Source organism: Jaculus jaculus, chromosome 4, assembly GCF_020740685.1.
Source record: "Jaculus jaculus isolate mJacJac1 chromosome 4, mJacJac1.mat.Y.cur, whole genome shotgun sequence".
Taxonomy (NCBI): Eukaryota; Metazoa; Chordata; class Mammalia; order Rodentia; family Dipodidae; genus Jaculus; species Jaculus jaculus.
The window spans coordinates 161,191,684-161,214,503 of record NC_059105.1 but is presented as its reverse complement, the minus strand read 5'-3'; the positions used below and the strand labels follow the sequence as shown (position 1 = coordinate 161,214,503).

The following is a 22,820-nucleotide window of genomic DNA, read 5'->3' as shown; positions in this document are numbered from 1 at the left end:
CAGCCCGAGGGAGGCGCTGCTCCCTTTCCCACTGCACCAGGCTGGTGGTGTCGCTGCCTTTCTGGTCTGCAGCCTCTTTTACAGACTCAAAATATTTCCTCTTTCATTGTGCGCACGTGTTCACAGTCTGAGGCCCCACTTCTGTTGTGTGTATATATGTTCTGGTGTGGAGATTTTATTCAGCAAAATGCTCATTTTTTTCTGTCAGACAATGTCATGTTCAACTCTGTTCATATTAAACTACTATGAAGCAAAAAAAAAAATTCTGGGGCTGGAGAGATGGCTTAGCGGTTAAGCGCTTGCCTGTGAAGCCTAAGGACCCCGGTTCGAGGCTCGGTTCCCCAGGTCCCACGTTAGCCAGATGCACAAGGGGGCGCACGCGTCTGGAGTTTGTTTGCAGAGGCTGGAAGCCCTGGCGCGCCCATTCTCTCTCCCTCCCTCTATCTGTCTTTCTCTCTGTGTCTGTCGCTCTCAAAGAAATAAATTAAAAAAAAAAATTCTGTAAAGATAAAGTACCTTTCTAAGGAAACTATTCTTCAAAAGACATTAAATACAGAAGTTAATATTTTTAAATAATACATGCCGAAAAAAAAATCCCATTTGGTTTTACTGTGCACAGTCACACTGTGGCACACTTGAACTTGAACTTGAACACTGGGGGACTAACTTGAACTTGGATCCAGGATGTGCAATGCAGCGTGAAGGAAAGACAAGCAGTGCTCTGACCTTCCAGTGTGCTGAGTCACTCTGCCTTTTCAAGCGAGACCAGAGACAGCAGCGAGAATACGCAGGCTCCTGACAGGGAAACGTTAGGGACTCAAGATGATAACATAGCTTTACATACTTAATAGTAACATTTACACGGAGAATATTAATAGCTGAGAGAGCAAGAAGAATTTAAGACATTAACCTCAGTTCAGTGCCTTTTGGGAGCTGGGAGTAGTGACTAGGTACACAAAGAGCTAGAAAATGGTCAAACACAAACTAGTTTTTAGCAAGAGGAATTAGGTTTCCTTTTAGAAATCCAATTGAATCAGTAGCCTTTAGTCTTTGCACAGAGAACAGTGGTGATGGAATAAATACGTCAGCAAGCCTTGAGCAATTACCCCAAGAGATAAAAAGAGCTCCAAAAAAGGTTGTGATGGTTTGGACAATGGAATAAAAGGACACAGCATTCTACAAAAAGCTTGAGCGCTCATAATGTAAATTGTTTAAAAAAAAAAAAACTTAATTGAAATCATTACCTTATCAAAAAACCTACTGAGCTTGACAGCATTGGAAGAGCCTGCAGCTAAGTACCGTGGGTTTGTGCAATCCTAAAAAAAACAAGATCCACAAAGAAAAGTTAGGAAGTAAAAGGTCTTTGTTGGTTATAATTATTCCTGTTGTACCTTTCTGTACTAAATAATTTAAATACTCAAGGTCAGCCTGGTCCGGAGTGAGACCTTACTTCATTAAAAAAAAAAACAAGCAATATTCAAATTATGATGGATAAACATAGATGTGTCAAAGAAAGATAATGCTGTTTAATCTTTGTCATTTAATCAATGTTGAATCAATGTACTCATCACCAAACAACTCATAGAAGAAGACACAACTAGTAATGGTTTATTAAGAAAATCATCCATGATGCCAGTCAGGTGATCTGCCTATATTTACTCTGAAAACCAGAAGCAGCGTCATCACAAACAGTAGACACTTCATGATTTTGTGACTAGTCCCTTATCAGTCCTCTATGAATTATATATTATGCAGTTGTATAATAGATGGAAAAATAAAAATAAGATTTTGTGGACTAAAGAACATATACTTGCAAAGGATATTGGCTTTGGTAATAATAAATAATAGATATATTACTATTGTTTAATAAGATTATTTAAAGAGGAAAAATGGAGTTTTAAGGAGAAAATGCAATTTGGAATATTAAATTAACATAAAAACTTATAAACATATCAAAAGGCTTATGACCCTTCTGGAATTTCTGTGCTATAACCATCTGTCATTGTACTGTCTACTTCAGGAGACAAAGAAATGTTTACCTTAAGTGCTACCAAGACAAAGCCATATGTCTTATCTGTAACTACAGGACCTCTGTGTCCCTTGAAAAATTATTCTTGCTGCATTTAATCTGTTTTATGAGAGTTAGGTCTCTCTCTCTCTTACACACACACACACACACACACACACACAGACACACACGTTTTCAAAGATCACGAAGTACTTGGGAAATCAGGGGTTTTCAAAGCCAGCATGTTCTATATTCAAAAACATGTGTCAGCCAGGTGTGGTGTTTAAGTCTTTAATCCCAGCAGAAGTATCAGTAGGAGGATTACTGTGAGTTTGAGTCCATCCTGAGACTACACAGTGAATTTCAGGTCAGCTTGGGCTAGAGGGAGACCCTACCTCAAAAAACCAAAAACCAAAACAAAACAATCAGTGCCAATATTTCTAGACTGTAGAATACTTCTTAAATTACTATGCCTTTACAGTTGGGATTCCTTATGGATTATTTATTTGTGAAATTGGAATAATATGTTTTTGAGGAAGTTAAATGAGAAAAATGTATGTCTTCCTAAAGCAGGTATTGGACTATTAGTTCCCTTCCTCATTCTAAGAAAATGCTACCAAACTGAATTTCCAGGTACAGAAGCATTTAGTATAGGAAAGATAATCCCATGTATGGATTAATACACTAAAACAACTCTGTGTATGCTGTTGTATTTGAAGTAATGTTTATGCACATTTTATAGCAATTAGGACTTGTAAGCAACTAGATGCATTACACAATGAGCAACATTAGAACTTAAATGATGATTCTAAATAGAGTTAAATTATGACAAACAAAAACTAACTCAAATAGCAAACAAAAAGTTCCTACGCCCTGACAAAATTTTATTTTAGGAGTTCATAATTTCAAGTTGAGCAGGAAATCTGAAGCTCTATTTTATTTATTTCTTTAAAAAATTTAAAAAATATTTTATTTTTTAAGTATTTTTTATTTTTATTTATTTATTTGTGAGGGACAGACAGAGAGAGAGAATCGGCATGCCAGGGCCTCCCTAGTACATCTGGCTAACATGGGTACTGGGAAATCGAGCGACTGCTAGCTCTAAATAGCCTCTCTAAGCTTGAGAAATAACAACTGACTAGAGAAAATGGTTTACTATTGAAATAAATAAAGATATAACAGACACAACTATTTTGCAGGATTTTAGAAAATAAGTAATCTACCTGTTTTTAATTTTATTTTTGTTTGTTTTTCGAGGTAGAGTCTCACTTTAGCCCAGACTGACCTAGAATTCACTCTGTAGTCTCAGTATGGCTGCAAACTCACAGTGATCCTCCTACCTCTGCCTCCTGAGTGCTGGGGTTAAAGATGTGATTTGCAGAGACATTTATCATACCAATAACTGGGGGCTAACTCCACGATGCAAGACCCATTTTCATTAACAAGGAGGGTCTAATGGGAGGGGGTAGATCAGAGATGAGCCTAAATAATGGTACCAAACTGCCTGTATTTACTGAAAAGAAAACTAATAAATTAAATTAAAAAAAAAAAAGATGTGTGCCACCATGCCTGGGTTTGTTTTTAATTTTTTAACTTGAAGTTTTATGTTTACTGGCTGAGTCACTCGTGCTTGCTTTCCTATTGTGAAACCCCCTCATTCAATTGTCCTGAATTGTAATTCTTCATATCCTTACAATCTGCTTCTTTGACGTACTTGAGGTTATACACTGATAAAGCCAAAAGCATGTTGTATTTACACTCTTTGGACACAAGGAATGCTAAAGTCCCTCTGCTTGGGTATCTTTTCATCTTCCTAACAACTAATGCTGGCCCTGCAAAGGCAGGGAGGAATAATGTATAGCTAATTGTTTGCCACAGACAGCAACAGACACTAGAAACAAATACCTTCAGAAACATTAAAAGGTACCACTGGAACAAATTAAATACATTCCATGATAAATGTCCCTTTAAAAATAATGTTCAAAGAAAGCAGCCTCAGCACTACTACATGGATAATATATCTTGATACACTAGGAATTTTCTGGAATATCACGGTTCAGCATAGACACGGACATTAACATTCAGGTTGGCAGCTGAGGAAAAAGAAAAGAAGAAAAGAGGAATACTCCCCTGCTCAGGAGAATGTAAAAACAGTGAATGGTAGGTTGATGCTGCTTGTTAGAGGGATAGAGGTGGTTCACAGCACAAACACATGACTCCCTGACTAGTCTGTTTAAAGCCAGAGTTCTGAGCCAGGCGTGGTGGTGCACGCCTTTAATTCCAGAGCTCAGGAGGCAGAGGTAGGAGGATCACCATTGGTTCAAGGCCACCCTGAGATTACATAGTGAATTCCAGGTCAGCCAGGACTACAGTGAAACACTACCTCAAAAAAACAAACAAACAACAACAACAAAAGACCTAGAGTTCTGGCTAAGGATGCAACTCAGTGGTAAAGTGTGTACTCAGCACGCACAAGGGCCAGCACCACATTAAAACAACAAACAAACAGTGGGAACGTCGGCACACGCCTTTAGTCCCAGCACTCTGCAAGCAGAGGTAGAAGGAGCGCCAGGAGTTTGAGGTCACCCTGAGACTACATGGTGAATTCCAGGCTAGCCTGGGCTAGAGCGAGACCCTACATCGAAACAACAACAAAGAAACCCAACCCCAAATGAAACAAAGGTAACAAGAGTCCCAAACATTATGAATAAAACGTCCCAGCTGTAGGGCATTCAGAACTTTTCACAGATTCTGTTGGTAATGTAAGTATGAAGTCAGCTTTTAACTATTAGCACAGAGGATTTCATTATGAAGAGTGCTTTTACCCCTACATTTTTTAAAAAAAATTCTTATTTTTAATTTTTATTTATTTGGCAGCGAAAGAGAGAGAGAGAGAGAGAGAGAATGGGTGCGCCAGGGCCTCCAGCCACTGCAAATGAACTCCAGACACGTGCACCCCTTGTGCATCTGGGGAACCGAACCTGGGTCCTTTGGCTTTGCAGACAAATGCCTTCACCACTAAGCCATCCCTCCCCTACACCTTTAGTTTCAGTTGAAGGATACCTGAGTGGGAAGTAGGCTTAACTGTAGTATTACAGGCTCTAGAGTCAGTGCCTTATTTGACTTGTGTAATGTTGACCTGGTTACCTGTCTGATCGTCTCCCTCTTTAAAATGGGGACAGTAATGTATCTACATTGAAAGGTTGAAGATGGTTCCTATAAAATAATATATGCGCTGCTGGGCAATCAGCAGTCACGCCTGGACGGGCAGTGTGCTGAGCGCACTGCAGACCTCCTGCTTCTGGACGACGAGACGTCACCTTCACTGCAGCAGCTCTTTCTCTGGGCAGTGCTAACTGGTTTATGTGAGGACTGTTTCTTAGCCTTTTTAGCCCTCAGTTTGATTTGAACTAGCTCTTAGGGACTTTATGCAAAGCTTTCTATAAATTAGTCCGTATGATATAATTCCAGTGTACAGTTTAAAGTTCTCTTGTATCTGTTTGGTTGCCCTTTAAATTAAATCTGTGTTTTAAGTAGCTAAGAGGCTTTTCTAAGGCAAGGATGATCAATGAATAGTGTCACCTTAATCAATATCAGTATTTTGACTTTGGTGTAATTTTAAAAAATTCTCAAGAGAAAGTCCATGATTTGCATTATTCATAGAAGACAGTTTGAAGACTCCAACAGATTAGCATGTAGGTTCAAAGTGACTTTGCATCTGGCAGTCAAGACATGTTCATTCTATTCTTGACCACATTATGCATTAGAGCCCTGGTCACCTGAGTTTGAGTATAGAGCCTTTTGGATTAGAATATATAACTTGAGTTAAGTTTTTGGCTTTGCCTTTACCCAGTAATAATATAAGCATTTGGTGCTGGAGAGATGGCCTAGTGGTTAAGGTACTTGCCTGTAAAGCCAAAGGATCCAGGTTCAATTCCCCAGTACACACATAAAGCCAGATGCCCTGAATGGTGCATGCATGTGGAGTTCATTTGCAGTGGCTAGAGGCCCTGGCATACCCATTCTCTCTCTCTCTCTCTCTCTTTCTGTTTCTTTCACTCTCTCTCAAATAAATAAATAATGTAACCATACATTAGTGAATATACATACATACCAAATTAATCTCTTCTGCATTGAAGTCCTCAGCCAAGAAAGCAGTCCTAGTTAAAACTTCATGGCGTTTGGTTTCATTAATCTGGTCCAGTTTGGTTCCTATTACCAGCAGGGGAATTTGGTTATCAGCAAATTGTTCCCGATCATAATCCCTGTGAGAAACAATAATGTAGACGGAATAGAATTTATCTTTGCAATGTAGATGTATAATATTTAAATGAAGTAGCTTTTACTATTTTGGTAATTAACTGACTCATGCTCACTATCACCTAAAAATCTACTTTTCCCCATCCACTTAAGCATTATCCATTCATCATCTACCAAGTTCCACCTATTCATCTAACTAATCAAAACTTGTTCCCATGTGTTTTATAACAGATGCCTTGAGTAAGTTAGTGCTCATCAAATATACTACAATCATGTGAGCTGACTTTCCCCAAAGCTCTATTCTCTACAGCTGACAGCTTCAACATTTTTCAGTGTACAAGCAAGAAAGTGGATTTACGCCTCAGAGTAGGGAAAACTGAGGAGCGTCACATGCAATGCAGGTTATGCGCTAGAGGAGAAATTGGCAATCTTCAAGGTGCCTGTTGGGATACACAGAAGCTCTGTAGCTAGCATACACACGTCTGTCTATGAGGAGTTTAAAACTGGCCATTTCAGGAACAAAAAAGACCGGGGAGGTGAAGGCTAAAATAAATTGAATATAGGTGGTGTTATAACCTAGAGAAAGATGTATTAAACAAATGGAGATGGAAGGAACCAGCTGAAATGTAAAATAAATCATAAAAGGCAAGATTTTAGCACCAAATAATTGTCCTAACAAGAGAAACATGGGAGACAGAGTCCAGACAATCAGTTACTTAGGATCAGTAGATTTGGGTCACTGGCTATTATAATATTCTTTTCTTCCTATTTTTTATCCAAAGGATTAAGGAGTTATGTAAATGATATTTCTCATTACTGAAAGGAACAAAAATCCATTGTTGTTGAGTTAATTTAAATTCTACTCACATATTAGAAGCAAAGCAGATTTGGATTTCTGACATGTTATAAGCTTAATTTACAACAGTCAGCAAAATCTGCCTTTGAACAATTTATGACAGCAAATCAATACTGTATAACCCAATCAATAATAATAATACTCTTCTTCCTTTTTGAGTCATCCAAATTATAAAGGGAGAAGGAGTTACTAAATCTTTACATCCTTTACAATAATCTTACAGAGTCTCAGCTACTGTGTAGTCTCAGCACCCAGCTGCTTTGAACTGGGTCACCCATCTCATATAAATATTATCGTTCTTTTTATTGCACTGAGGCCAGTAACAATTCAAGTTCAAGGCCTCTGAACCAACATGTTCTCATCCACGTTGATCCTGATTTAAGAAACATGGTGTGAAACTGAAATTTGAATTATTAGTGAATGAAGTTTTCAGAGTAACCTTCTTTAGGACTACTTCACTTTCTTATGAAAATTCTCTCCTGAAGGTATGTGTATGTGTGAATTATTGAGTGGTATTTTTGATAAGCATGTATCTCTGTTACTTAAAAGTCTTACATAATCTTTTATATACTAACACATGTAAAGCATATATAGTTTATTCTCTTATTTCTCATTATAGCTTTCCCTTTTTTAGAGCAGTCATATTCATTAAGATACAACTGTAATTATGATTTATCAATTAAAATACTAAAATAAAATTAACATTTGGGATAGAGAGATAGCTCAGCAGTTAAGGCACTTGCCTGAAAAGCCTAACAACCCAGTTTCAATTCCCCTATGCCCACATAAAGACAGATGCACAGAGTGGTACATGCATTTAGAGTTTGTCTACAGTAGCTAAAGGCCCTGGTATGCCCATTTTCTCTCTATTTGCTGATAAGTAAATAACCTTTTCTAAAAAAAAAAATTATGCATTAACTTCAGCTTTCCTTTATTATTTTCTTTCATAAAATTTTACAACCAATCTGAAATTTGATCTTGATATTTCTTTTTTTTTTTTTTTTTTTTTTGAGGTAGGGTCTCACTCTACCCAGGCTAACCTGGAATTCACTATGTAATCACAGAGTTGCCTCATAACTCAAGGCAATCCTCCTACCTTTGCTTCCTAGCACTGCTTCTCAAGTACTGGGATTTAAGGCATCCGGCAAAATCTCTCTTTCAAATCATGAAGTGAAAAACTGATGGAGAAGTTTGCCATGGATAGACAAGGCTAGTAACTCCTTTAAGTCACAAAAAAATTGAAAAGTATCATTTTATATGCATGATGCCATTTAAGAAAATAAAAAACAGGGCTGAAGAGATGGCTTAGTCATTAAGGTGCTTGCCTGGGAAGCCTAAGGACTCAGTTTTGATTCCTCAGTACCCATGTAAGCCAGATACACAAGGTGTCCCAGGCATCTGGAATTTGTTTGCAGTATCTGGAGGCCCAGGCATGCCCATTCTCTTTATCTGCCTCTCTCTCCCTCCAATAAATTAATTAATTTTTTAAAAAAGGAAATAAAAACATAAAAAGATCCTGCATCATTTCAACATTATATTCTGGTACCATTAAGAGAAAGGTACACAAAACATGCACCATATATTGGTTTTTCGAGGTAGGGTCTCACTCTAGCCCAGGCTGACCTGGAATTCGCTATGGAGTCTCAGGGTGGCCTCGAACTCACAGCAATCCTCCTACCTCTGCCTCCCAAGTGCTGGGATTAGCACCATATATTTTTTATAAAAAAACAAACTGCTAAATAGTCTTTTAAAAAGGAATAAAATGGAAGGGGCACAAAATAAAAGATTAAAAGATACTGAAAAGATCAAGTACAGGGCTGGAGGAAAGGCTTAGCAATTAAGGCACTTGCCTGCAAAGCCAAAGGATGCAGGTTCGATTCCCCAGGAACCACATAAGCCAGATGCACAAGTTGGTGCATGCATATGGAGTTTGTTTGCAGTGGTTGGAGGCCCTGGTTCACCCATTCTCTGTCTTTCTTTCACTGCCATATATATATATATATATATATATATATATATATATGAATGAAACCAAGTACAATCACTGGGGCTACTTAGCTACTGTTCTGAAAATATCACTATAACATTTTTTAGATCACTGGGTAAATAATAAAATATATCATTAAAGAATTAAAATTTTTAATATGGTTATTATGTGGTTGCTTTTTTAAAATGTCTTTATCTTTTAAAGTACACATTGAAGTATATACAGATAAAATGGCATGATGTCTAACATTTGCTTTAAGGAAATCCATTTGGGCATGGGGGAAGGTGGAGAGTGGGTAGAGACGTGGACGAAGCAAGACTGGCCATATGTTGATAAGTGCTGAAACTGACAGGCGCATGTGGGTTAGTTTCTGTTCTTTATGTCTATGTATGCTTGAAATTTCCTGTGTAAAGTTAAAAAAAAACAACAAGTGGGCGGGAGAGGTGACTCAGCAGTTAATGCGTTTGCCTGAAAAGCCAAAGGACCTAGGTTCGATTCCCCAGGACCCACATAAGTCAGATGCACAAGGGGGCGCATGCATCTGGGGTTTATTTGCAGTGGTTGGAGGCCCTGGCATACCCATTCTCTCTCAATCTGCCTCCCTCTCTCTCTCTGCTTCTTTCACTCTCTCTCGAATAAATAAATAAAATAATTTTTTTAAAAAAGCAACAAGAATTTACTAAAATTCAAAATATAAGCTGATATCAAAGATATATCTAAGCAGGCTTATTCTCGCCCTTGTCCTTATCCACCCATTTCCTCTTGCTCTCAATAGGAACTCTTTAATTCTGATTTTAGCCTTCTGAAATAGTGCTGAGGATTGAACCCAAGGCCTCATGCATGCTAGGGAAGTACTCTACCTTCTTGAGCTCCTTTAACTGATTCTGTATATATTCTTTTCTCAAAAAATATTTTATTATTTATTTATTTATTTATTTGAGAGAGAGAGAGAGAAACAGAGAGAGAGAGGATAGGCGTGCCAGGGCCTCCAGCTACCACTGCAAATGAATTCAGACACATGCATAGCCTTGTGCATCTGGCTTACACAGGTCCTAGAGAATGGAAGCTGGGTCCTTGGGCTTCACTGGAAAGAGCCTTAACAGTTAGGCTCTCTCTCCATCCCCCACTGTGTGCATTCTTGTATAAGTACACATTCTTATGCAAATTATATGGTAGATATTCTTTGTACATTGTTTTCTTTAAATTCTATTTATAAAAGGTTATTCCCGTTTATCTTCTTGCCCCTTCCCTGGGCCTCTTCAGTGGGGTTGGGGGACTCACTGCAGGTCATGAGGCCTCAGTCAGTCTCTGGGGTGGGGGGATAGTGCCTCAGGATATTCCTCCCCACTCGGTGGCTTTTACAATTTTTGTCTCTTTTCAGCAATGTTCCCTGAGCAGGCCTGTTAGCAGTCCGATTTAGTGTTGAGCTCTCTATAGACAGGTTTTGATTGACCACAGTGTCTGACAATCGCCCTGGAGCTGGGTTTCAGGCTAGCGGTGAAAGTAGTACTTGAGCCGCTGCAATTTCTTCTGGGCCGGGGTAGAGGGGGCAGAGGGGCAGAGGTGATGCATCTCGCTGCACCTGGGATTTTACAACCTACCGATATATTCCTTATGGATCTCACAGAAATGTGCCTGATTCTTTTTTTAAAAGTAACCAGTATTCCAGTATGTTGCTATACCATTATTTATTTAACAACTCTTCTCCTGGTGGATTCTAGAGTTTCCTAATCTCTTCTGGTTACAAATAATGCACAAAGCACTGATGCATTAATGTTGTTTTACATGTGCACATCCAGCTCTGGGATCAAAATGAAGCTATCGAGTCAAAATGCAAATATATAAAGAATTTCTACTGCTACCTTAAATTCCTTGGCAACAGTGCAAATATTTTTCCTTATAAATATATCATTTTCTACTGCTAAATTGAAGAATAAATTTCTTGAGTAGTAACAAAAACAATCAATGAAATTAAAAGACCTTTGAAAAGATGATAAAACTAACAAACTAGTAGCAAGTCTGACAGGTAAACAGAAAAGATATGAATTACCAAGATTAGGAATGAAAAAGAATACATCACTGTAGAATAAGTAGAACCCAAAAAGATAGTGAATATAAAAATTCTATTCACATCAATTCAATAAGTTAAAGGAAAGGGATGAATTACTCAAATTTTGAAAATTACCCAAATTCACTTGAGATAAAACAGATTATTTGAATTATACTATAATTTTTAAAGTCACTGAATCTTACATTAAAAACCTTTCAAATAAGAAATTTCCAGGCTCAAAGGCTTCACTGGTAAATTCTACAAAACTTTCAAAGATATATGTGTGTGTGTGTGTGTGTGTGTGTGTGTGTGTGTGTATCTTTCTTTTTTTTTTTTTAAATGTGAGTTTTTTTTTTAAATTTTTTATTTTTATTTATTTATTTGAGAGCGACAGACACAGCGAGAAAGACAGATAGAGGGAGAGAGAGAGAATGGGCGCGCCAGGGCTTCCAGCCTCTGCAAACGAACTCCAGACGCGTGCGCCCCCTTGTGCATCTGGCTAACGTGGGACCTGGGGAACCGAGCCTCGAACCGGGGTCCTTAGGCTTCACAGGCAAGCGCTGAACCGCTAAGCCATCTCTCCAGCCCTGTGTGTATCTTTCAAAAACTAGAGCATTAGCACACAAAGAAAAGGAAATAAATGTAACAGAAAGGGACTTTTCCAACTTGCTTTATGAGGCCAATGCCATCATTAAACCAAACCAATCAAACATATTCTAAGAGCAGAAATGCACAACCAGTATTCCACATCAGCAGAGAACAAAAGCAAAACACCTCAAGAAAATATTAGTAAATCAAAAACAGCAGCATATAAAATGAGTACTACACCATGACATGGAAGACTGGTCCAACTCCTGAAAGTCAGTCAACATAACCGATCACATTACCCGTCTGAAGATAAGCACATGTCCACAACTGACACACCCATTAGCTACTTTTATGTAGCTGTGACCAAACATCTCTTTTGGAAACTTAAAGGAGGGCAGATTTATTTTGGCCCATGGTTTCAAAGTGTTTAGTTCGTGGTGAGTTTGCCACATATGCTTGAAATATTATATTTAAATATTAAATTTAAATTAAGATATTAAGGGCAGAAGGAGTGTGTAGCAGATAATGTTCTCATTTCATGATGCACGGGAGGGGAGGGAGAGAGGAGGGCAAGGAAAGAAATGAGTGGGACAGGCCAATGACAAGCTAAGGTAGAAAAGGGCTTGCCTGGCCTTTCTCCAACATGGTCTTACTTCCTAAAGTATCCAGAACTTTAAATTAGGAGCACTGGCTGAAAAAAAAGCATTTCCAACATGAACCTATGAGAAACATTTCATATTAAACTATAATAATATAGAAAAAATTTTTGATAAAATTTTAACATCTGTTCAACCTCCAACATGAAAAACATTTTTTTATTATAAAATTTTAACATATGCTCAATATAAACTACCAGCACATTAAGGATAGAGGGGAATTTTCTCAATTTGTTAAGTGATGGCAACAAAACTCTACAGTTGACATCACAGTCATAAAAAGATGAGCTACTTTTCCCCAAAGATTAGGAACAAGATAAAAATGTTCATTTTTGTCACTTCTAGTATCATACTAAAAATCACATCCTGTGTCCTAAGGGAAAAAATAAAGACAAGAGGCATAGAGGTTGAAAAATAAATATATATAGGAAATAAACACATATAGAATATCCTAACGATTCTACTATAAAACTCTGGTCACAGTTCATAAAGACTTAAGTCAAAATCAGTTGCAATTCTTTGCACTAGTAATGGACAATTTGAAACTAAAGTGAAGAACAGTATATATGATGGCTTCAAAATATTAAGTACTTTGGTGTAAGTCTAACAAAACATGCACAGGATTTACAAGCTGAAAAGTACAAAACAGTTATAAAAGCAATCAGCCGGGCGTGGTGGCACATGCCTTTAATCCCAGCACTGGGAGGCAGAGGTAGGAGGAGGCAGAGGTAGGAGGATTGCTGTGAGTTCAAGGCCACCCTGAGACTACAGAGTGAATTTCAGGTCAGCCTGGGCTAGAGTGAGACCCTACCTCAAAAAAAAAAAAAAAAAAAAAAAAAAAGAAAAAAAGAAAAGAAAAGAAATCAAAGTGAATAGCTGGGCACGGTGGCACACACTTTTAATCCCAGCACTAGGGAGGCAAAGGTAACCAGCTTTTAGATTAAGGACACCAATTCTCACAAATAAACAGCAGAGAGAGAGGCTCTATAGAGGAAGCCAATATCCTCCGTGTGGCACCAAGAGTTACATCATAGCCTATAAATTTGTGAGTGTTTACAAAAGCTAACCAAAGGAGGACCACCATCAGGAGTTCGAGTCCACCCTAAGACCACACAGTGAATTCCAGGTCAGCCAGGCCTAGAGTGAGACCCTACTTCGAAAGAAAAAAAAAAAAAAAAAAAAAACAGAAAAAGAAAGAAAGAAAGAGACCAGTATGAACAACAAAAAGGAATCAGAGAAGGCCTAAATAAATGGAGAAACATATTCTCACTAATTTATTTATAGGTTTTAATGTACTGTAATCAAACTACAAGTAGATTTTCTGTCAACATAAAGTGGTTAATTCTCAAATTTATGTGGAAACATAAATGACCTAAAGTAACTAGAATACCTAAAAAATTTTGAAATAAAATAAACTGTAAAAGAAACACATTATCAAGACAATATAGTATCAGGGAAGGAGCACACACACAAATCCCTGGGACGGTATTACAGTCCAGAAGCAGACCCATATAAATATGGTCAGCTGAATTTTGTCAAGGGAACAAAGCTGATTAATGGGGAGAGGAAAATCTTTTCAGCAAATGGGTTAGAACAACTATATATTCAAATTCAAAATTAACCTCAGTCAAAGCCTCATATCTTTTTTCTTCTCAAATTTTTATTAACATTTTCCATGATTATAAAAAATATCCCATGGTAATACTCTCCCCCCCTCCACTTTCCCCTTTGAAATTCCATTCTCCATCATATCCCCTCCCCATCTCAATCATTGTACTTACATATATACAATACCAACCTATTAAGTACCCTCCTCCCTTCCTTTCTCTTCCCTTTATATCTCCTTTTTAACTTACTGGCCTCTGCTACTGAGTTTTTTCCTTCTCACGCAGAAGCCCAGGCATCTGTAGCTAGGATCCACATATGAGGGAGAACATTTGGCACTTGAAAGCCTCATATCTTATATAAAGTTAATTTAAAGTAGAACATAGGTCTAAATATGAGCCTAAAATTGTAAAAATTGCTGGGCATTATGATTCCCACCTTTAAGCCCAGCACTCAAGAGACAGAGGTAGGAGGATCACTGTGAGTTCAAGGCCACCCTGAGACTACGTAGTGAATTCCAGATCAGCCTGGGCTAGAGCGATACCCTTTCTCAAAAAAAAAAACAACAACAAACAAACAAAAAAAAAAAACTTATAAAACTTTCAGAAGAAATACAGGAGAAAATCTGCATGATTAGGGCTTAAGCAAACAGTTCTTAGGAATGAAATCAAAAGCAAAATCCAGAAAAGAAAAACTGAGAAATTAGACTTCATCAATGTAAAAAACTACAGCTTTGTGAAAGATATATCAAGATAATGAAAAGACCATTTACAGACTGTAAAAAATACTTGCAAATCACTATCTTACAAAGTGTTATTTTGTGAAGTTCATTCCCAGGATTGCAGTAATACCTTCAACAAATTATGATGTAACTCCAGGCTTACCCATTTGTCACCAGGACTCCAGTCGGCACCAAATCCCTATTGAGAGCTTCTAATGACCAGCGATACAAATTCTGGGATGATTTCTTATTTGTTAAGTCATGAACTAAAATAATACCTAAAATAATCAAAGAAAATAATTTCAGCACTCTAAAAGCTCCTTTTCACTCTACAATTGATAATGACAAGTATGTTATGTGATTTAATGAACTGAATATTCAGATATGACCAACAAAATCAAACATATGGGCTGCAGAGATGGCGCAGCAGTTAAGGCCCTTGCCTGCAAAGCCTAAGGACCCAAGTTTGATTCCCTGGTAGCAACATAAAGCCAGATGCACAAGGTGGCATATTTATCTGGAATTTGTTTGCAGTGGTCTTGGGGCCCCATACTCTCTCTCTATCTCTCTCCCTCTCTCAGTCTCTAATAAATAAATACAATATTTTAAATAAAAAAAACAAACACATATTTTAAAACTTCCTCTATTAAATACTTGCCACTTATATGCTTTTTTACAAAGGCCAGATCCACTAAACCTTCAGAAAGCTTTTTGACATTCTTCATTTAATATTTTCAAAGTATCTACTCTAGCCTTGAATTGCTTACAGATTCATTTCATCAAAAGCATCAAACTGCTTATGTACAACAAGAAATTATATTCATTCAAAAACTCTGTTCTTCTACAGAGTGAATTCTAGGTCAGCCTGGGCCAGAGCAAGACCCTACCTCGAAAACAAAACAAAAAAACAAACAAAAACCTCTGTTCTTTCTGTACTATAATAGTACTGCCCCAGAAATAACACAAACAAATCTTATTAATAATACTGAAATAATGCTAATAAAATACATTAAAATGATATCATTTTAATTTTTACAACTGCCATTTTCTTCTTCTTCTTCTTCTTCTTTTTTTCCTCCCCGCCACCACACCTGGCTTCTTTTTCTTTTCTTAAGTCAGGGTCTGATTCCATAGTGGTGGCTGATCTTGAAGTGTGTATCCCAAGCTTATTCTGAACTCAAGCTCCTCCTGTCTTCCCTCTTTGGGAAGCACTAGTATTATAGGCGTGAATCACCACATTTAGCACTCAGGTCAACTGCTATTCTTTTTTTAAAATATATTTTTTATTTATTTGCAAGGGGGAGGTGGGAAAAAGAGAGAGGGAGAAAAATGGGCATGCCAGGGCCTGTTGCCACTGTAAACAAAATCCAGACACCTGTGCCACTTTGTACATCTGGCTTTACGTGGGTACTAGAGAGCTGAACCCAGACCATTAGGGTTTGTACCGAGCACTTCAGCCACTGGGCAATCTCTCAAGTCTTGCTATTCTTAGTACTCAAATATGATCCTGTAGATCACCTGGGCATCATCAATTCAAGAGCTTAATTTTTTTTTTTTTTTGAGGTAGGGTCGTTTCATTCTAGCCTTGGCTGACTTTGGACTCACTCTATAGTTCCAGGCTGGCTTTGAACTCAGTGATCCTCCTACCTTTGCAGGTACACATGCGGATGTGGTTGTGCAGGTACACACATGGATGTGGGTGTGTGGGTACACATGTGGATATGGTTGCACATATGCATGGAGGCCAGAGGCCATGAGTGTCACATGCAGGAACACCATGCATCTCTTTTGAGACAGGTTTCTCGTTGGTCCGCAGTTCACCAATTAGGCTAGGCTAGTTGGTCATCAAGCTCCAGGGATCCTTCTGTCTGCTTCTGCAGCACTGGGATTACAGGTGTGCACCACCATACCTGACTGTTCAGGTAGGTCCTGAGGATCCAACTCAAGTCCTTAGGATTTAAGGCAAGTACTTTACTGTCTGAGCTACCTTCCCAGACATCTGGTCCTTCTAGCAAAAGAAATGTTACAGAGCTAGGGTGAAAGAACACAGAAACAAGTTTTCAATAAACAATAGATTTTTTTTTAAATGCTAGGAAATAGGGCATCACCAAAACCAATGCAAGCATATATGTGATTCTTTTCCATCACATTAAAAAGGACAAATCATTAATGAATATGAGGTAAGTAGATAATCTATATATGCATGTCATTGGTTTTTTTTCTGAGTTTGTAACTCAGAATCCCACAGATTCTAGGATTTAAGTGGTCCTTACTTGTATTATCACTTACTATTGTTTCTGATGTGCTTGTATGTGGTGTGTGAGTGTGGGCACATGCGTGGTGTGTGTGGAGATCAGAGAACAATTTTGAGCATGAGTCCTGGCTTTCCACTTCCTTTGAGGCAGGCTCCTTATGTTCACTGCTGCACGTGAGGTTCCAGGCGCTTTTCCTGTCTCTGCCTCCCTTCTTGCCCATGGCGGGCTGGGATTACAAACACTGGCATTATACCACCTGGCTTCACATGAGATCTGTGACCCTGAACTCTGGTCCTCAAGCTTGTAGAGCAAGTGCTTTATCCACTGTGCCAGATCTAATTCATATCTACTTTGACAAATCACTTGATATAAGCTTACCACTTAACTCAAGTCTAAAAACTGACTTTTTAGTTCCTTTTCTCACTTCTATTTCACTACTTCGTTACTATTCATTATTTCATTACTATTTCAACATATATTTTCATATACATGTGTATGCTTCCTATTAATACATCATTGTTGTACACATTTTTGCATAATATTGATATATATTAATGTCGTAATCTTTTGTGTTTTATTTATGAATGTTTTGTTTCTTCAATTAGATTTTGACCCTTTCAGAGAGTATCCTGAATTAATACCACTCATTATGTACTCTGTAGTGTAAAGAAACTCTATACTTCTTTGTGAATATACACAACCCCTTACAATATGGGAAGATATTGAAAGAGAAATACAAGAAGGTAGGTACTAAATAACTTCTGTTGGAAGGTTTCAAATATTTTGGTATATTAACTAAACACAAGTTGAAATTATATTTCATAGAAAAAAGGGTCTTAAAATAAAAGAAACTATAAGTGAATCACAAATGTAAATGGTTTATTATTTGATAAGAACTCTGATGTGCTATGATGTCTTTGACACACTTTTATCTAGACGTCTAATTCAAGTACTTGAATATTTATAGCAGGATGTAATTTCTACATCCCTTGAAAGACCCTTAGGCAGTTCATTATAATTACATAGGATTCTTTAAGGGCTAGATGAAAGAAATCTCGCCTGGGATCTGACTTAAGACTAAGGGACTTTTCCTATTCAACTGACTGGGGAAACAGCACTCCCAGGTGACACTGTTTTGAAGATTTCATGTTTTATGTTATGTACCCAATTTATGATTTCATTTTTTGATATTTACTTTATGACAAAAATAGGTAGGAAGATTTAGAAAAAATAGATGTTTTCTGTTCTGAATCACATGGCCTGAATGTAGAAACATAAACTGGACTAGAGAAGCACATTTAGATCAAGAGCTGTGAGTATACTGGTTCTGTCATGGTAAAATGTCTGGCATGTGACTGAAGTTCATCAGAGATTATCTGTATTTCTAGACCATTTAATATGGTAGAAAGAAGGATTACCATTTACAGAGTTGTAGAACACTGCTCTTGTGCTTTTCACGCTGCTGGCACAGCCCACAGAGCCTCCAACATCCCATAATTCTATGTAGTAGGTCCTCTCTTCTGGGGTTCCTTCTTTGTAGTCATGAACCTAACAGATCAATTGAGATAATTATTGAGCCATTAAACAAACTGGGAAGCACCCTCATTCAGTCTGTTGGCCATTCTACACCAGCACCTTACTCTCTGATCACCATCTATCTTTTTGTTGTTGTTCATTTTTATTTATTTATTTGAGAGCGACAGAGAGAGAAAGAGGCAGATAGAGAGAGAGAATGGGCGTGCCAGGGCCTCCAACCACTGCAAACGCACTCCAGATGCATGCGCCCACTTGTGCATCTGGCTAACGTGGGTCCTGGAGAATCGAGCCTCGAACTGGGGTCCTCAGGCTTCACAGGCAAGCGTTTAACCGCTAAGCCATCTCTCCAGCCCCCATCTATCTTTCATATGTACTCTTCTAAGGATCTTTGACCCCAGTGAACCTTGTATTTAATTGATGCTAATGTCTTTTAAAGTTCCCCCTTCTATTTCCAAAGCCTCAGTTCCTTCCTGTCTAAGCATAAATCCTACTACCCATCCTTAGAGTTCCTCCTTTCAGCCCTCTCTTACACTGCATGCATTTGACAAAATATCAGTTCTCGTTAAGGTTACTTCTTCCTCTGGTTCACACCTGCAATTCAGCTTCCTGAGTGCAGAGCCCAGGAAAATACACATTCCTTTCGTTTTCATTTCTCTTCTTTTTCACACTTCCAATAACTTTGTTTCCTAGGCCCAAATAAAAAAGAGCTTCCAGCCCTTGCTCGTTCCATAACTCCCCACCTCTCTTCATGCAGGCCCTCTACTGTGCTCTCTTCCTTCCCTCCCATAGGGGGTGTCCCTAGGGGGAAATGCTTTATGCATTAACTGCATACCATTTTCTTACTCAAAGGAAGTGACACCGATTCTTGCTCTTTCTTTTTTAAAGTTTATTTATTTACTTATTTTGAGAGAGAGGGAAAGAGAGAAAGGCAGATGGAGAAAGAGGATGGGTGCAGCCACCACAAACAGACTCCATCCAGATGCATGCACCCCCTTGTGCATCTGGCTTACATGGGCCCTGGGGAATTGAACCTGGGTCCTTAAGCTTCACAGACAAGTGCCTTAGCCTCCAAGCCATTTCTCTAGCCTTCTTACTCTTTTCTTATATCAACACATTTTTCTCTTTTGCTGGGTAATTCTCACTAGAATACAAAAATATGCCTTGTCTTTCTTTAGCTGTTGTGCCACCTTTATGTTCCTTTTCCACAGGAAAAAATCTCCCAAAAGTTATCTACTTTCCATTCTAATTCTTTTTTTTAAGTCTTAGAGACCTTATTAGATTATGAGAAGGAAAGAGGAAAAAAGTAGACAGAGCTCCTGCCATGTGGAAGGCAGGAGAGGGCAGAGAGTCCATGTGGGAGTAGGGGTCCCCCCCTCTCTCAGCACAGCTGGGGTGAGACAGGCGGGAGGGGGGAGTGCTTACTAGAGCAAGGGACCTGAAGTTCAGGGAACCCGAAAAGCCAAAACCAGGCTCAGTTCTAATTCTTGTTCTCATATATCTTTTGAACGAATTTTGATGACGTCTTTGCTCCAATTACCTCACTTAACTATTCTGGCTAAGACCACCAATTACCTCCATATTGTTCATTTCAATGGTCAAGGAACAGTTATTGTTTACTTCACATTCGACATGATTTTTCAGTCCGCAGTGCTCTGCAATACTTTCTTCATTTAACTTCTCAGACAGCACGTTTTCCCGGCCATCTCCCCATCTCACTGGCTTCTCATTTTCAGTCTCCTTATTCCTCTGACATCCAATTGTTAAAGTGTGCTAGAGCTGTTGACACTTGCTCTTTCAGCAACCTCATCTACTCTTAAGATTTTAGATGCCATCTTTACGTTGTGGACTTCCATATGTAAATCCATTCTGGGGAACTTCAGACCACATTCGCCAGGCTATAATTAGAAATGCTTTTCACAGGCAGCTGAGATACCCCAAACATCCAAAAATAACATGCCTTTCTTCTTCCTAAGCCCATCCATCTCCTCATTCATTATTGCTGCTTCTGTAAGGAATTCCGTTTTCCAAGTTACTTGAATTAAAAACTTAGAGTGAGTGACCTTAGGTTTTCTACTGCACATCTGATTTGTCAGCAAGTCTCTGTGCTTTAATCTTAAAAATATATTCAAAGTGCTTTCATTTCTTAATACCTCCACTATTATCAACCAGTTCAAAGCTTCTGTTTGTCTCTGCCTGCAAAGACACCCCTATACCATTTGTTTTTCAAGTAGACAGAACAGTGTCATTTGAAAATCCAAGCATGTAAGCCGGGCGTGGTGGCGCACGCCTTTAATCCCAGCACTTAGGAGGCAGAGGTAGGAGGATCGCCGTGAGTTCGAGGCCACCCTGAGACTCCATAGTGAATTCCAGGTCAGCCTGGACCAGAGGGAGGCCCTACCTTGAAAAACCAAAAAAAAGAAAATCCAAGCATGATCACCGCATCCTTCACTCAAACCCCTCCAGTAACTTTTCTGCTCACAGTTAACTCAGTCTCCTTCTCACGATCTAGGCTTTTATTACTGTGTAGCTATTCAAGTATTTAGAAAACAAATTTTGCCATCAAACAAGCTTAAAGTATGATTATTCAAAGTAAACATCACAATTTTCTGAGATTTAGTATGATTATTATTTAAAATACATGAGCTGGGTGTGACTGAGCACACCTGTAGTCCCTGCACTTGGAGGCTGAGGGAGGAGGTGACAAGCTCAAAGCTGGGCTACACTGCGGGTCCCTGTCGCAGCACTCCCCTTCACCACAAAGGGGGAAAAAAATAACCAGAAAAAGAAAAGAAATACTCATGGCAAGCTGACAGGATCTGGTTCTTCTGGCTGAGTCCCCAGTGTGCAATTCTAGTGACTCTGCCACAGCTCTAGAGGGACTGGGAAGATGGTTCAGTAGCTAACGACACTGGCCGCCTGCCCAGGCTCAATTCCCAAATCACCCATGTAAGCTGGATGCAGAAAAGTGGCTCAAGCATCTGGTGTTCATTGGCAGTGGCAAGAGGCACTGGCACGCCCATATCCATGTGCATAAACATGTGCATGTGTGCATATGCACATCCGTGTGTTTCCTGAACCATTCCTGAAGCTTCTGAGATGGGATCAAGAATCTACATTATTATTATTTTTTGTAAAAGCTTACTACAGGGGTAGAACACTTGTATAGCGATGTGCAAAGCCCTGGATTTGATCCTTAGCACAGAAGAGGGGGCATAGGGGAAGCTCCCTGTATGACATATAATTAAGTTTGGAAACCACCTAAGTATAACACTTCTATCTCTCAAACTACCATGGACTACATCCCACGGAGCATGCCGCTCACCCTGTAATGCACACGTCTACTAGCCAGCACACTTCAACCACATACACTTCTAAACCAATTGGAGCCACTCAGCTGGATGCTTCTCACCAAAACACCATTTTCCAAGCCGAATCTTTTCATGTTTCCTTCTAGAATTGGAAGAGAACTTATTCTCCTTCCTTCCTTCTCAACTAGCTCAACTGATACTGTCCAAGTTTAAATCAATTCATATGGAATGAGCTCTAAGAACTTAACACCAGTAGCTTACAGGGAAAACTGATTTAATGGGTATTACTGGATACAAAAAGTGGCATGTTGGTATTATACTAATGCCTAACCGTAAGAAGCATCCTTTATTCTTAAATTGGATCATCAAGAGCCTGACACTTAAAAGTATTTAGGGTCCTACAAGGAAGGAGTTTCTCAACAGGAAGCAAGAGTGACAGCTAAGAGCCGAGGAAGCCCTCCTCATGCAACTGCTTTCTCATGTGGCCCTTTTCACATATTCACCTCTTGACTTTACTAGAAAACAAATCACCACTACATATGGCTTCACTTCATTTGAAGAGTTAATTGTAATTTTTTAAAATTTTTATTAACATTTTCCATGATTATAAAAAAAATCCCATGGTAATTCCCCCCCCCCCACTTTCCCCTTTGACATTCCATTCTCCATCATATTACCTCCCCATCTCAATCACTGTACTTACATATATACAACATCAACCTATTAAGTGCCCTCCTCCCTTCCTTTCTCTTCCGTTAATTGTACTTTTTAAAAACAAGGAATAAATTGAAGGGGCATGGAAATGACTTAACAGTTAAAGGCACTTGCTTGAAAAGCCTGCAGGCCCAGGTTCAATTCCCCAGCACCCATGTAAACACAGATGCAAAAGTGGCACAAGCATCTGGAGTTCATTTGCAGTAGCAACAGATCCTGGTGCATCCATATACATGCAAGCATGTGCCCGCACACACACAAAGAAATAAATAAAAA

The 22,820-nt window shown here is 38.7% G+C and overlaps 1 protein-coding gene across 2 annotated transcripts in view; it reads right to left on the bottom strand.

The window, feature by feature from the left end:
• The window catches only part of Rabl3 (RAB, member of RAS oncogene family like 3), a 49,465-nt gene that overhangs the window by 6,828 nt on the left and 19,817 nt on the right, over window positions 1-22,820 (bottom strand). The window contains exons 3-6 of one of the 2 annotated variants that reach the window (XM_004666841.3): window positions 18,405-18,534; window positions 14,895-15,009; window positions 6,123-6,273; window positions 1,245-1,316 (exon numbers count right to left, since the gene is read on the bottom strand). In XM_004666841.3, coding sequence (XP_004666898.1) covers window positions 1,245-1,316; window positions 6,123-6,273; window positions 14,895-15,009; window positions 18,405-18,534 — 468 coding nt within the window. The remainder of the gene's footprint in view (window positions 1-1,244; window positions 1,317-6,122; window positions 6,274-14,894; window positions 15,010-18,404; window positions 18,535-22,820) is intronic. The other variant, XM_045147161.1, reaches the window with a different exon arrangement.